Genomic DNA, 15,772 nt, shown 5'->3' with positions numbered 1-15,772 from the left:
CTGTCACCAGACCTAGTGTTACTTCTTACCAGGTGGTTGAACAACTATGTTCCAAAAACTGGAGGCAGGGGACTGTTGGTGAGACACAAGTACAGAGAATATGAGATCTGGAGCAGGTCCCCATAGGTACTGGCACTCACAGCTTGCCCTGGCCTTGGCTGGTAGTCTCACTTGGTGTGAGGACAGTTAGGAATGGGGACAGGTATGGAAGATTTCTTCTTTTACCCAGTGCTGGCTTGATTCCCCCTTTACTACACAGGTTCTCACTCTTCTTAGTCTCGGGTTCCTTTCTCTGTACCCCATACTCAGTGCTTTAGAATGCCCCAGTTTCGCTTACACTTTACTTTCTCTTTATCTCGAGTTTTTCTCTCATATCTTTGTAGAAATTATTATCTGGTATTTATAAACATGTTAAAATTGCAAGAAAGTTAATAGTATAGTAGGACAGAAATAATACTAATGAAATATCTCCTGTGATACATCGATTTAAATATAAAACTCTGGGAGTGTTCCTACTAATAATTTGTTTAAGACAAAGATTGAATAAACAAGGATTGTGGGCTGTCAATCTATGATGATAACGACTCCTCCTCACTTGTCCTTTTCTCAAAAGAACAATTTTATATGAAATAGTTTTTCTTGTAAAACCCAGCTTCAAAATCTGGATGGGTGTTTGCTAACGTATTTTTCAATAAAATGTGATAATTACACCTTTGAACTTCATACTGAGAGACTGGCAATGAGACCTATGCTCTTTCAATAACAGCTACAACTTCATTTGAAAGAAAAAGCATTTTGGCTTTTCTCCGATATATATTTTTTTAATTATACAAAGCTGAATACTTCAATTACATTGTTCCACAACAGACTCACCCTGGCAGTGCACTCCTTCGTCAGAGCCGTCTGGGCAGTCTAACACCCCATCGCACAGTTGTGACAAACGGACACAGGCGCTGGTGCCATGACAAGCAATGTGATTCAAGGGGCACTTGATCTCCACCTCCTCGGGGCCTTTAGGTGAGAGGAAAGAAAAGTCTGTGTATCAGCTTTGTTTTTCCAAGCATAAAAATTAATAGCTTTAATTAGGAAATAACCCTGCAGACAACACTACTAGAGCTCAGCTCTGTTCTTCAGAAACATAAAGCTGTTCTGTGTGAATAGAAATCTCATCTTTTAAAAGGTCTACAGCACATGAAATGTTATACTTTTGTTTCAAATAATACGTTAAAACATAAATACACTTTTCAACCATTAACACGTCATGGATTGCCAGCCTGAGAATTGATTTTTCTCTGTCTATTATTTCTGGATAAATTTGGCAAGGATGTCAAATTTCTTCAGTCTCCATTTTCTTAATAGTGAAACGTAGTTAGAGGTAGTTAGTGACATTTTTTTTTCAAAACAATAACAATGTAACGATGAGAGTTGCCATTTATAAGTAACTTGTTTTCTGTTGTGAACTCCTAAAGGAGGAAAAGTGCTACTTTTTTCACTTTCACCACTTAAATGAGAGAAAGTAATAATGAAGGTATAACCAGAGTCATGTGAATTTATTGAATGTACAGGAGACTGTGCTTTTATAGAGTAAGGAAATATTTTTAAAAATTACATAAGGAAATAGAAAACAGTATTACTAACAGTCAAATATACTATTGAATCCCTATTATGTATAGATTACTGGTCTATGTGATTTGTTTGGTTAAAAAAGAGTATTTTCTCCAAACCTTTGCATTTTGGCTTACATAAAAAAAATGACTCCTCATGACTTAGCATTATATTCATAGATGAATACACCTTCTCAAGAGAAGATCATTGTTTTCCAGTAAATGGTTATTAACACAGAGACTCACACTTGTCAAAGTGTAAAGAATAAGCGACTGTGGGATGCTGTCTTTGGTGGGACATCTATATCACGCCTCCTTTCCTAAGGCTCAGGAGTCATTGTTTAAGAAGAAACGGAAAGAGTGTAAAACACGAAGGTGGTGATGGCTACAAGCAAACTGATTCTTTCAAACACAGCGTGGAGGCTGCTACACGTGTGAATGCGCAGTGCTTGTGATGCCTTGCACAAGGCCTGTGCCAAACCAGAAATCATCCCAACGTGGAGAAGACAATTGAGCATGAAGGTCTGCATCTAGCCATGGAGCTACTTGCAAGTGATAGGTGCTAGAAGCAGAGTCCTTTTTCTTTAAAGGCGTGGTCCTCAGAAGTTGACTGTTTTCCAGTGGAAGACCATATGTCCACAAATACAGGGGTAGGACAAATTGGATTTGAAGAAGAAAAACAGGAGACATTGTTGGGTAAGTAGGGAAGAGGAGTGGATCTGGGAGGTGTTGGAAGGGAGGTGAATATGATCAAAACAGATCACACCAAATTTTCAAAGAACAAATAAATGTACTTCACATTAGCTAAAATGTTGCCACTAACAGGATTCTCTGCAATGCTGAGGTATATTTATATACTTTCTTCCATATAAGATTACTAATTTGTAATATTCTTATGATGCAGAAATGTGAAATACATATTATATAATATTTCTTTAACTTGAGTATTCATTATTTCTACAACTACCTATTTGGTTCAAATATCTGTGTATGGATATATTTATATTCATAAAATACAAATATGTTTGAGTTCATAACAGATAAGGGTAAGTGAAGGATTGACTTTCTGACTATTTTATGATTAACATGACATAAATTCATTTAAAACAAAAATTATGAAACTATGAATATTGATGGTCAACAGTTATAAAGCAATTCTTGAAAACTAGGAATAAATGTCAAAGTGATGTTTAGGACAGTGGTGTATAGTGATATTTGTGTAATTCCCAACATGTGTAAAATCTGGAGAGATTTAAAAAAAATTATAGTAAGGAAATGGAAGTCAATTAGTAACTTAAAACTTGCACTTGTTCAACACAATGTAATTCCTGGGTAGGGCAATGAAAATATGACCATCTATTGATTGGCTGTGTGCCTCTGCATCTGTTTCCATCAGCAACTGGATAAGGACTCTCAGAAAAAAGTTATGCTAGGCTCCTGTCTGCAAGCATAGCAGAATGTTAAGAGAGTCTGGGGTTAGCTTTCTCCCATGAGGTGGGTCTCCAGTTGGGCCAGTCATTGGTTTGCCATTTTCCTCAATCTCTGCTCCATATTTATCCCTACACTTCCTGTAGGTGAAACAAATTTTAGATCAAAGGTTTTTTGGTGGGTTGGTGTCCCCCTCCCTCCACTGGACATTCTACCTAGCTACAGGAGGTGGTGACTTCAGGCTCCATATCTCCCTCGACTAGGTGTCTCAGGTAAGTTCACTCTTACAGACTCCCTTGTCACAAAGGACAAATTTCTGTTCTTCCAATCCTCCATCTTCTACTGTCCACTCTTCCCACATCTGACCCCCACACTCTCTCCCTCCCAGTTCTCTCCTTCCATCTACTTCAGCAGTCTCTTTTATTTCTCCTTCTGAGTGAGATTCAAGCATCCTTGTCTTCTTTGGGTTTGTGGATTGTAGTATGGTTATCCTGTTCTTTATGGCTAATATCCACCTACAAAGGAGGACATATTATGTGTGTCTCTCTGGGTTTAGGTTACCTCACTTAGGATGATCTTTCCTAGTTCCACCCATTTGCCTGCCAATTGCATGATGTCTTTGTTTTTAATAGCTGAATAGTATTCCATTATGTAAATGTACCACATTTCTGTGGAAGAGTGGAAGGAAGGATTGAGAGAGCTGCATGGATCAAGGACAGGACAAGACCTAGAGAGTAAGCTGGCTCCATGGGGGCTCACAGAGCCTGGACCATCAACCAAAAAAACATGCATGGACTGGATCTAGAAACACCCCTAACACACACACACACACACACACATACACACACACACACACACACACACACACACACACAGCAGATGTGCTGTTTGATCATCTTTTGGGTCCCTTAACAATGGGAATAGAGGCTGTCTCTGACTCCTTTGCCTGCCTTTGGAGTCAGGTTCTTCTAGTTAGGCTCCCTTGCCTGGCCTCAGGGTGAGGAGATTCACTTAGTCCTGCTGTGACTTGAGGTGCCATGATGGGTTGGTACCCCTTGGAGGCCTCCTCCTCTCTCAGAAGAAGAAAGGAAACCAGAGGGAGGGAGAGTGAGGATGGGAATGAAAGGAGAAGAGGGAGAACGCTAGGATCAGACTATAAAGTGATTAAATAAATAAAAAGACAAGAAAAATTAAAAGATAATAAGTAAACTTGATTTAAGCTAAGTGGATCTTATTTTATCTAACCAGTGTAGGTATTCTATTGCTATGTGCAATTAGCAATACACATGTAATGAAAGGGTGTTTCCGAAGGATGATTTGTGTCATTTTTCAAAAGGCTACTTTACAGTGGGTGGCTCTGAAAATGAAGTACTTTTGGTGGTAAATTATGTTTCCTTAGCCTCTACTTTGAAATAAGAACATTCTGAAAAACACATTTTGTAAGAATCTGTTAATAAAAAGACAGACTATACCCCAAAATATGAAAGCAAATATGACCATCTACAATTAGATAGCTATGAAAATAAAGAAGAATGCAGAAAAGATAGTCAAATTTGGGTCCAGAAGTAAGGTTCATCTTTTTACAAATTAAGAAAAAGGGCGTATCTCAATTATTACTAGACACACAATGATGAGAGTGTTCTTTACACTAACACACAGGATAAAAAGAGGAGCTGAACTTAAGCAGAGAAATGTGTGCTTTCTTTATACACCAGTTGAAGGAGTCTTCACTCTTGTCTCCATTTCCTCTGTTACCATGGAAACCGCAATGTAGCTCCAGCTTGGCTGGTTATGTTTCAGCCAATCCTTCCAAGACTCTCATACTAACGTATATCAAGACAGTCATATAAAACTGAAGGTTCTTCGTAGAACTGGTCCTCCATTTTGAGAGTTAAACCCACAGCTAATTATAATAGCTTAAATGCTTTTATCAATGTCAGAATTACTTAATTGGAACAGAGCAAAATCTATATAGATACATACATACACATACATACATGCTACACAGACTCCATACACACACACACACACACACACACACACGCACACGCACACGCACACACACACATTTCTAAGAAAGTATGGGTTCCCAAACAGATTTATAAAGGTAAATGAAGCATTGATATTTCTAATTATTTCAAATAACATATGTAATATCAACATGAAACAAATTCACTTAAAACTAAAATTCTGAAGCTATAAATATCTATCATCAACGATTATAAAACTAACCCTTGAAAATTAAGTGAGAGATAGCCATGTATTCATCAACAAAACTTTCCTTAAAGGCAGGGAATATGGGTATGTCACATGCTGGGGTAAAACTGATTCTTGATCCTCTATGTTCATGTGAGCAAAAACAATCCTATGATGTCCTTTTAGTCCCACCACTTCAGGAAGAGGAAAAGCGGTGTGATCACAGCTTTCAGTCAGTCATCCCTCTGTGTGACAAAAGCCTGTGATGATGGACTCCGTAGGCATCTCTTCCTTAAGTGGCTCATCTACATCGCAAAAGGACATCAGCGACTGGCCTTAATAGGGGACATGTTTAAGTCTCCAAGGTGTTAAGAGATTTGGCCCCACTTTTGTGGTTTCTGAACCATCAAGAGTTAAAAAAGAAAATGCTGGAATGGATTGAAGGACAAAGCAGCAACAGGAATTTCAAACAGTATATAGGCAGAAGTTTCATCACATATTTTTTTTTATAATCTAAACACTTCCAGTTCACTCAGACTAATTTTGTGTATTATTATTATATTACTAAGTAATATAAAATATTATTAAGTGATATAATAAAATTTAATATATAACAGTTAGACATAGTCTTCCTTATAAAATTTATATTATAGTAATTCTCAAATACAGTATTTACTCTTGAAATTATACAATGTGCCCTATTAGCTGAAATAAACTTCATTTTTTTAATTTTTATTATTAGTTACATTTCATTAACTCTGTATCCCAGCTGTATCCCGCTCCCTCATTCTCTCCCAATCCCACCCTCCCTCCCTCATCTTCTCCCTGCCCCTTTCCAAGTCCACTGAATGGGGAGGACCTCCTCCCCTTCCATCTGACCATGGTTTATCAGGTATCTTCAGGACTGGCTGCAAAGTCTTCCTCTGTGGCCTAGAAGTACTGCTCCTTCCTTGCGGGGGTGGGGAGGTCAAAGAGCCTGCCATTGAGTTCATGTCAGAAAAAGTCCCTGTTCCTCTTATAAACTGCATTTTTAAAACTAAACTTTGCTTTTCTAACAAACTTCTTAGGCTGATATGATTTCTCTGTATTGTTTCAAAAATAAAATATATTATGAATGTGGAAAAATACTTGTCTTTGTTCAGCAATAAGGTACAAGAAAAGACATGTTTCATCTAATGTTTTCTCTAAGAATTCTGAGTTGGTTTTCTGATAAACAAATACCTCAACAGAAGTTGCACCAGAACTCAACACTGAACTCTCCATCCATGCTGCTGTGTGAGACTACTTTCTGCTTCTGTCTACCAAGAATCATTCCTGTTGCCTTTTATTTGTACGTTTTCAGTGGTCCTATGTCTTCTTCCTGAAATCCAGTTAAATTCTCTTAACCTGTACACAACCTTAACCTCTTGCTGAGTGGATAGTTTCCAAATAGCAACCTCATCTCCTACTTTAAAATATCTTGTTAAACATACTTTCAGGGTTTGGATCCCGCATGCCACAGGTCTGTTCTCTGACTCTGCTCCCCTCCCAACATTCTGCTGATTCAGTTTTCCTCAGCACAGTAATATTTATCATATACTAGTCAAAGAGAACAGAAAATCAAGTACATAAAGTCATTCTTACGGGGACTTAAATTATAGCAAACATGATAAACTATGCATTATTTAAGGGCTACCCTCAACCAGTAAACTGTATTCAATCGTAGTTTTGTTTGTGGTGAAATAAAAGAACGCAGATTTCTTCAGAAACTTTCCTGGTTTCCTGTCTAAATCCATATCCTCCTTTGCTATCTCCTGCCTCTTGGACTTAACCACAGTTTTGGGGTCTCCATTTCTTCTGACAGAAGTGCATAGAGTTCACACCCATTTCTTTCTACACTAGAGCATCCTCAGTCTAAAAAGCAGGGTTTTCAGTGTTGTGTGATCATTATTTTTTCCTAAATGCTTTCCATACTGCTCCACATTCTGTAGTCCATCACTCAGGGCTGGTCCATGACTGTAATTTTCAAGCATTTTGCTTTGATATTAGACTGCGAAATATCTGGTATTAGTGATTATTTCCTTTTCATCTTTAGAATACAATCTCCTGACACAACCAGACACTCAATGTGCACTTGATGTTCTGTTGTTGAAAGAATACAGAGTAGAGAACACTGCTAATTAACATTTTTTTCTGACATACAAGAACGTAAAATTTTCTCCCATTAACACAATTAATTGATAAATTTCCACCAAGAGAACTTTCACCCTAGGACTACTTTAGTTTATAATGATTCTTAATTTCTGGCCAAATCAAAACAAAAATGTCTTGGCTTGCTTTCATTACCTAATTGAAATTTAATGAGGATTGCTTATAACTAATACTGAGATTTATATCTTGCTTCATTCAGTGCCCATTTTCACTCCCATTGCACACCATATTCACTCTCTCTTCCCAAATTTTCTTTATGTGAAACATGTAAACCTTCACTCTTTCCACTTTAATCAGAAATTAACTTTATAAAATATTTACTTTGTAATAGATTTTAGGTTTATGATGGAATTTCACACACTTAGCTACATTCTCCCATAATTTAGTTCTGCCTGTGCTACCTTAGTAATCAAAATGGTATTTTGATTCAAGGGAAAACACAAAAGAAATTTATAGTATTTTAAATATAATAAAATTAGATTCATGAACTTTAACTTCTAAATATGACTGTTGACTCACCATTTGTTAAAATAATCTACGTGATTACACCCAAGGAAGGAAATATATGAATAAAACATTCCTAATCCTCATTGCACTCAATCTAGCTGTAATTCAGGTAGACCAAATAATTTCTGAAGAAAACAGGTTTCTGTAATAGCTTTTTTGTTTACATACTTCAAATGGGTTTTGTAAAGATTCAAGAGCCTGAAGAGTTGTAAAGATGATTGATTTTGTCTAGTGCCTCCCCTTAAGCCGTCTCTGACCTCTTCTAGTTTTCTTAGAGCCCTGAGAAAGGGAAGTTTCACTTTGATAACATGTTCAAGTTTTCAAATCTTCTCTCTTTACTCCTAATGTTAGTAAGTCTCAGCGACAGAGAGTGAGCTATATGAACCACTTCAATGTACCATAAAGAGCTGTATAAATTTAATGTATGAAAAACATGGCTGGGCACTCGGGAACCTTGTGTCATGTAGCAATGTGTCATAAAGCAATGGTGCCATTAGCACAGTCCACAGTGTGGACGATGATGAATCTGTAAGTAGACAGCTGACAGTACAATTCTTTTAAATAGGAATTCTGAATCACATCACTGTGCAAAAATCGTGTCTCGGGGCTCTAGAAACAGTTTAGCAGTTAGGAATACCTGCTGTTCCTCCAGAGGACATCAGTTCTGCTCTTAGCACCTACAGCAGGTGTCTCACAGTAGTTTGCATTTCCTGTTCTTAGACAAGGCCAATGAATGCTGTCGTTTGGCCTCTATGAGTACCCAGATACATGTGGACTTCACACATACACACTTTAAAAATACTAAAAATAAATGATAAAATGTTCTCATGTTGCTGTGTCCGTGTGTATGTGAAGTGTGTTGATTTTAGAATACATCAAGTGATCTTCTAGCATTGTATTGACTTTTGGCATTTAAATTGCACATGCATATGAAGTTATAACATTCTCCTGCTCACTGCTACAAGGAATGTTGCAGGGCAACATTCCACTAACTGGGAGAAATTGCTTTTCTAAGACTTCACTTATAGGCTACAATAATTAAAGGTTAGGTGCAGATGACCAGTGAAGACCCAAAAATAAACAAACAAAAAAAAACCAAAGAAATATAAATTCAACATGTACAAAATTCACAAAGACAAATTAGTAGACTGTCATTGTCATTGTCAATATTTTGATATTAATTACAAAATCAGGCCAACACCTTGCTTGCCCATTGACCTTCCAGTATAATGGCAAATGGATTAAAAAGTAGCTAAAATATTATTTTTATATATTATTTTTTCTTGTATCTTTTTAAATTTATATTAAATACAGTTTATTCACTTTGTATCCCAGCTGTAACCCCCACATCCCTTCCCAATTTCACCCTCTGTCCCTCTTCTTCTCCTATGCACCTCACCTAGTCCAATGATAGGGAGGTCCTCTTCCCCTTCTATCTGACCCTACTCCATCAGGTCTCAACAAGACTGGCTTCACTGTCCTCTTCAGTGGCCTGGTAATGGAGTTCCCCCCTCAGGTGGAGGTAATCAAAGAGCCAGGCCATGAGCTCATGTCAGAGACAGTTACTGTTCCCATTACTGGGGAACCCTCTTAGACTGAGCTGCCATGGGGTACATCTGTGCAGGGGTTCTAGGTTATCTCCATGCATGGTCCTTGTTTGGAGTATTGGTCTCACAAAAGACCACAGTGCCCAGGATTTTTGGTTCTGTTGCTCTCCTTGTGGAGCTTCCGTCCCTTGCAGGTCTTTCTATCTCCCCCTTCTTTCATAAGATTCCCTGCACTCTGTCCATAGTTTGGCTATGAGTCTCAACATCTGCTTTGATACCCTGTTAGGTAGAGTCTTATAGAGGCCCTCTGTGGTAGGCTCCTGTCCTGTTCCCTGTTTTCTCCCTCTTACTAGGTCCATCTTGTTTGCTTTTCTGAATGAAGATTTAGCATCTTACCCAGGGTCCTCCTCCTTGATTAGCTTCCTTAGGTGTACAGATTTTAGTATATCCTATCTTATAGGTCTAGTATCTACTTATAAGTGAGTATATACCATGTGTGTCTTCCTGCTTCTGGGTTACCTCACACAGGATGATCTTTTCTAGATTCCAGCATTTGACTGCATATTTCATAATTTCCTTGTTTTTAATTGCTGAGTAGGATTCCATTGTGTAAATGTACCACAATGTCTGTATCCATTCCTCAACTGAGGGACATCTGGGTTGTTTCCAGCTTCTGGCTATTACAAATAAAGCTGCTAGCCAGTCCTGAAGATACCTGACAAAACAGAGTCATATGAAAGGGGAGGAGGTCCTCCCCTATCAGTGGACTTGGAAAGGGGCAGGGAGGAGATGAGGGAGGGAGGGTGGGATTGGGGAGGGAATGAGGGAGCAGCATACAGCTGGGACACAGAGTTAACAAAATGTAACTAATAAGAAAAATAAAATTTAAAAAAAGATTGGTGACAAAATAAATATTTCACAATAAATAAAATAAAATAAAATAAAGCTTCTATGCACATGGTTGAGCAAATGTCCTTGTTGTGTACTTGAGCATCTTTTGGATATATGCCTAGGAGTGGGATTGCCAGATCTGTTCTATATATTACTGTCTCTGCAACATTGCCTTCATTAAAACTCAATGCTAACAGGGCATTACAAGTTCAGTGCTTATTTAATTGTTTTAAATCCTCTTCTCTTCCATTCCAGACAGTATTTGCATGTTATTGCAATGCTGATCATGTTTTTTTTTTTTTTGAAAGAAACAGAAGAGAATTTGTATAGGTAGAAGAGACTAAACAACTATAGCCAGGTGTGTGGGTTTCTGGAAATCTTAATATATAATTAATTCACAGCTTATTTGGCTAAATGATTTGAGTCAACACTGCTTCATTTAGAAGTTAAAGTTCATAGCCAGGTACTTAGATGCACACCTGTAATCCCAGCACTCTGGGAAGCACAGGCAGGCAGATTTCTTTGAGTTTGAGGCCAGTCTGGTCTACAGACAAAGCTACACAGAGAAACCTTTCTCAAAATTCAAAAACCAACCAATAAACAAAACAAAATAAAACAAAACAAAAGGAAAAGTTCATTGATCCAACTTTAGTTACACTTCAAATACTCTAATTTCTTCTGTTACCTCCCCCTAATTAAAATAACGTCTTGTTATCTGCATTAGCACATGAGAAACAAATTTATGGGATCCTAAACATATAACTAAGTATGTACAAAATCATTAGTTCTACTCTAAGCATAAAAATTATAAAGTAAATGTGTTATCAAAGAGAAGAATATAATCTCATGTAATCGGACAAATATAGAAAAGCATTGTTCCTTGTATAAAGATAGCACATAATTTGCAGAAGATATAGCTCTGTTTTGGAGCTGGAACACTCAGTTCGAGAATACCCTTAATAAACGCAGAACAGAAGCTGCATGCTTCACCTCTGAAGCAGGTGTTCTGCTACTTGGTCTCTTGGGCTCCTTTTCTATGGTATCATAATAATTCCTAGTTATGATTGAGAGGTCCAGGGCAGCATGGAAAACCCGATACCCTGGAAATAGACAGGACTCCCTGATACATGGCCCTCTCTTCAGACATTAGATAGGAAAAAACAATTGCAAGAAAGGAGGTTTTCTACTTCCTGTGAAAGGGGGTCTTGCTCACTGCTACACACAGTCTTGTGGTATAACACTTCACTGTTACTAGAGCAGATACTGAGTCCATGCGTGTAAGAAGCATTGCTGCTGAACTCAATCCTGGCCAGTTAGGGGCACTGCTCTGATACTATCAAGAGGGACATTTCTTAGAAATCTATAAAGGAAGATAATTGCTTTTCCTAGTATTCACTTACGGGCTTCAATAAAGTTTAGATGCTGACTTCCAGTTAAGAACGAAAAACCAAGGGCAGAGTACTATTAAGTAACTAACTGAAGAAAAGACATTGAGATGCTAGTGCAATAAAAAACGTAATTCAAAAGTATTTCGGTGTATCAATGGCTACCAAAGTCCACGAAACTTTACTCTTCTCCCCAGGAAACAATCAAGACAACACTTGATGTTTGATACCCAAATTAGAAAATGCAATGCTCTTACTGCCTCCCTTTCCTTGAAAAAAAAAAGTTAAAATTTAAAAAGTTGAGAAGGCTCTTTGAGGATCGGTAAGAACTATTATCTTCTCACTGGCTTAACTATTCCCTATATGAAATCAACTGTACAAAACTAGAACACAGACATAGTTTACACCTCTCAGTGAAGACAACACTAGGGACCACACCATCTTCTGATTTACAGAGAAATGTGATCTATGTTCTCTATGGTGGCCACGTACCACAAACACCCAGACCTTTGTTGATTCCAGTGGAACACTTGGAGCACCTAACACAGTTCTATATTTTACATTGCTTATTCACTGTTCTACTGAGGACAAATCTGTCTGACATTTACCAGGATTGACTGAATAAGACAAAACCAGAAAGGATATTCTCACTGTAATTTAATTTAATGTGTGTGCAAACACATAAGCAATAATCTGAGAGGCCTAATTAACCTACAAATATATTAGGGGCGGTCTGTCAGAGTGTGTGTCTTTCCCTTGTTGAAACCAACTATCAGAAAATGATAGCTGTGGGTAAAATATTAAAAAAAAAAAAAGTTGTCTGAAAAAGTCATAAGAAATCTTGTCATTAACTCTTTACCTAATATATGTGTAACCCTGTGCATTAATATACATACTTTATTTCAACAAATTTTCTCATAAGGTATAGTAATGCTTTTGCAGCAGCCAAAGATCCAAGGTACTCTGATACATATCAGTAATTCTCATATATACCAGACATGAGAAGTGCTTTTCTGAGTTCTTGGTCCGGGCTGCTTAAGAGACTACCAAAACATGCCGCCTTTGCTATTGTTATCACTCTTGGTTGTGCCCCAGAGGTGGAAGGCATGTCCTTATTGCTGAAGACCTCATGTACTTCAGAAACACAGAGGCCGATGAGCTGGAACTGACTTGATAGACTCCTCCCTAAGGACTAGTGTTCATGACACCAGCAAGTACCATGCAAGCTTCCAAAGGAGGAAGGCAACCAATAGTCCTCCCCAGCTATGAAGACTATGGATTGTGTCAATGATCTGTGTGACATAAACCCAAAGGCACAACAGAGGTGTGCAGACCTTTGTGGTAACCAGCAGTTCTCCAATTGAACGTAAGACTTGTTCAACAAGAGATAAAACAAGCCTGGTACTGGCAGTAGGCTAAAGCCTACTATCTAAGGCTAGTAGAAGACATGGATCTTAGAAAAAAAAAATCTTCACCTCCACTTCACCTAACTAGCATAATCCTTAACAACAGTCTAACAATCTTTGCTTATATCTACTGATAAGTATAATCTGCACTCATCCAAGGAAATTTCTCTTAGCAACAGAAAGAAACCACTACAGAAAGTTATAACCAATCAAAATGTAGAACTATCAGGCCCAGAACCAATGGATGCAACTATAAAACTCTTCCATTCCTAACACTTAGGGAACATTGAGAAAGTAAGATGCTGACTGAAATATCATAAGAACCAGAGGATGAGGGAGTTTGCTCTAAGATAGTTGTGGTTGTTAGAATTAAAATGGCTCTCATAGGCTCATAAATTAAAATATCTGATTCCGCAATGGAGAGTACTTAGAGATGATTAGGAAGTATGTCTGTGTTGGAGAAGGTGTTATTGGAGGTTGGCTGTGAGGTTTCAAAACCGCACACCAGACCCAATCTCTCTTTGTCTCTTGCCTGTAGATCAGGCTGTAAACTCTCAGATACTGCTCCACTGCCATGCTTGCCTGCTATCATGGTGGTTATGGACTAACCCTCTGAAATGGTAAGCAAGCCTGAATTAAATGTTTTCTTCTAGAAGTTGCCTTGGTCTTGGTGGTTCTTCATTGTAATAGTAACCTTAACTAAAAAAACTGAGTCTCCTAGTACTGTCAGAAGATACACCATAAAGTTTTATAGACAGTGTAAACTTGAATGCAGTGAGGACAACACTAATACGTATCCCAAAGTGAATGTGGGAACTCTCCTGAGGACTCAACACTACTCAAAAATTACAAGCTTACACAATGACAGCTAGGGAATGCTGAGAACTGAAGAAATAGTCTTAATCAAACAAGAGCATACCAACTGGTTATAAAATTTGGTTATAATGGTCAACTTGGTTATCATGGTCACCCTTGAAAATAAACAGGATAGTAAGATTATACAGACAGGAGGGGTTATATTTAGCAATATATGTATACACATCATAAGCGTATATGTATATATGTATTATGCATGTATAAATATGTGCATATATGCATAATAAGAATTAATAATGAAAATAGGCCATGAATTTGATAGAGAGCAAGGAGGGGTATATGGGCATATTTGGAGGAAGGAAAGGGAACACCAAAAAATGCTGTAACTTTATTATATTCACAAAAAAATAAAAATACAAAATTAAGGTGATTTTTAAATAAGACAGTTTGTGATTGTGAGGGGGATGCACTGTGAAGAGCTAAAGTTCGGTACAAGCTCTGTTATCTATGCTAGTTCTGCTGTACACATAAATTGTATATGTATATGTTAGACAAAAGGTGAAATGCTCTAAATGAAAGATGCTCTTCAAATTTTAATTTTAATGGAATTTTAAGCGATGTTAACTCTGAAAATGACTTCATGATGCACTGTATAAAAACAGTTTGTTCATAATTACGTTCCATAAACGTCACAGCTCTGGGATAATTGCTGTGTATTGAGTGCTTCCTATGTCCCGGTCTCTGTGGTTAAGTACATAAGGTCCATTATCTAATTAAATTTTTGCAGGAACACCATGAGCTAGCTATTATAATTGCTATTATATAGAAGATAAAATTGAAGACTGGAAAGGTTAAATGCTTTCTTCAAGGTCACAAAGTAATGCTGTTATTTGAATGTAGATACCTTACTTATTTAAAACTGGGCTTCCTCCTCACAATGTTGTATTGTGCAATGATCTCAGAAGAGACAAGGAAGCTGCACTCTATGTGTTAGTGTGCTTGACTTAACTCCTCTCTTAACAGGGTTCAGTACAAAGACTCTTGAGGAAAACAACAGCAAGTTATACATAATCTTCATGATCACTTAAAAGTTATAATTTTTACATTTCTGAGCCAAATGCTTTGCACTCAGAGAGTGTTGTTTGATCACTATTAACACATGACATGGAGAAATACTGGACAGGGTCTGACTTCTGTCAACAGCTAGAGAAACAGGAGGGGAATCCTGCCGGGTATGGATGACAATAACATCTTGCCTTGTGTATGTCTATTCCAGGTTACCTGGACTATTGTAATACAGGATGGGGAAATGGGGCCAAAGGATGACAAATAGGAGGTAGAGTTTGAGTTGTACCAGAGTAGCCTCTTTTTCTGCCTGTTTATATCAGAATGAACCTAGAATTATTTTACTGTCCCATAAATGTAACTGGTAACTTATGCTTGTAATAAAAAACAAAGTCTTTAATATTCTATCAAACATCCTGTTTTTTCATGTTTACTTAGTTGTGCCCACAGGTATTGCTGTTTGTTGAAAACAAACTAGTTATGAATGTATTTCTTGTGTGTTTCACTTTGCTCACAGAACCTTAAATCTAAACTGTCCTATAGAAGCTGGGAATTCAAATCCATATCAATGGTATGCATTGTAAGAGGACAGCTCAGCTCTTCAAATGATCAGTTGGCTCTGCTTGCACAGCACTCTTTCTTCCAAGGAATCAATGAGTCTATCTCCAAGTGAGCATGTACAAACTGAGGAGTCATCCTCCTGGGTCAAAAAGATTAGCTACATATGAACTTCCACC

General features: G+C 37.6%; 1 protein-coding gene across 1 annotated transcript in view; it reads right to left on the bottom strand.

Moving 5' to 3' along the window:
- Positions 1 to 15,772, bottom strand: part of Lrp1b (LDL receptor related protein 1B) — a 2,073,786-nt gene that overhangs the window by 1,348,288 nt on the left and 709,726 nt on the right. Inside the window, exon 3 of the mRNA XM_055599725.1 lies at positions 874 to 1,011. Coding sequence (XP_055455700.1) covers positions 874 to 1,011 — 138 coding nt within the window. The remainder of the gene's footprint in view (positions 1 to 873; positions 1,012 to 15,772) is intronic.

The sequence above is a fragment of the Psammomys obesus genome, unplaced genomic scaffold (assembly GCF_907164565.1).
Source record: "Psammomys obesus unplaced genomic scaffold, mPsaObe1.curated_primary_1811, whole genome shotgun sequence".
NCBI lineage: Eukaryota > Metazoa > Chordata > Mammalia > Rodentia > Muridae > Psammomys > Psammomys obesus.
The sequence above is the reverse complement of the archived record's forward strand: the minus strand, read 5'-3'. Positions and strand labels throughout refer to the sequence as shown.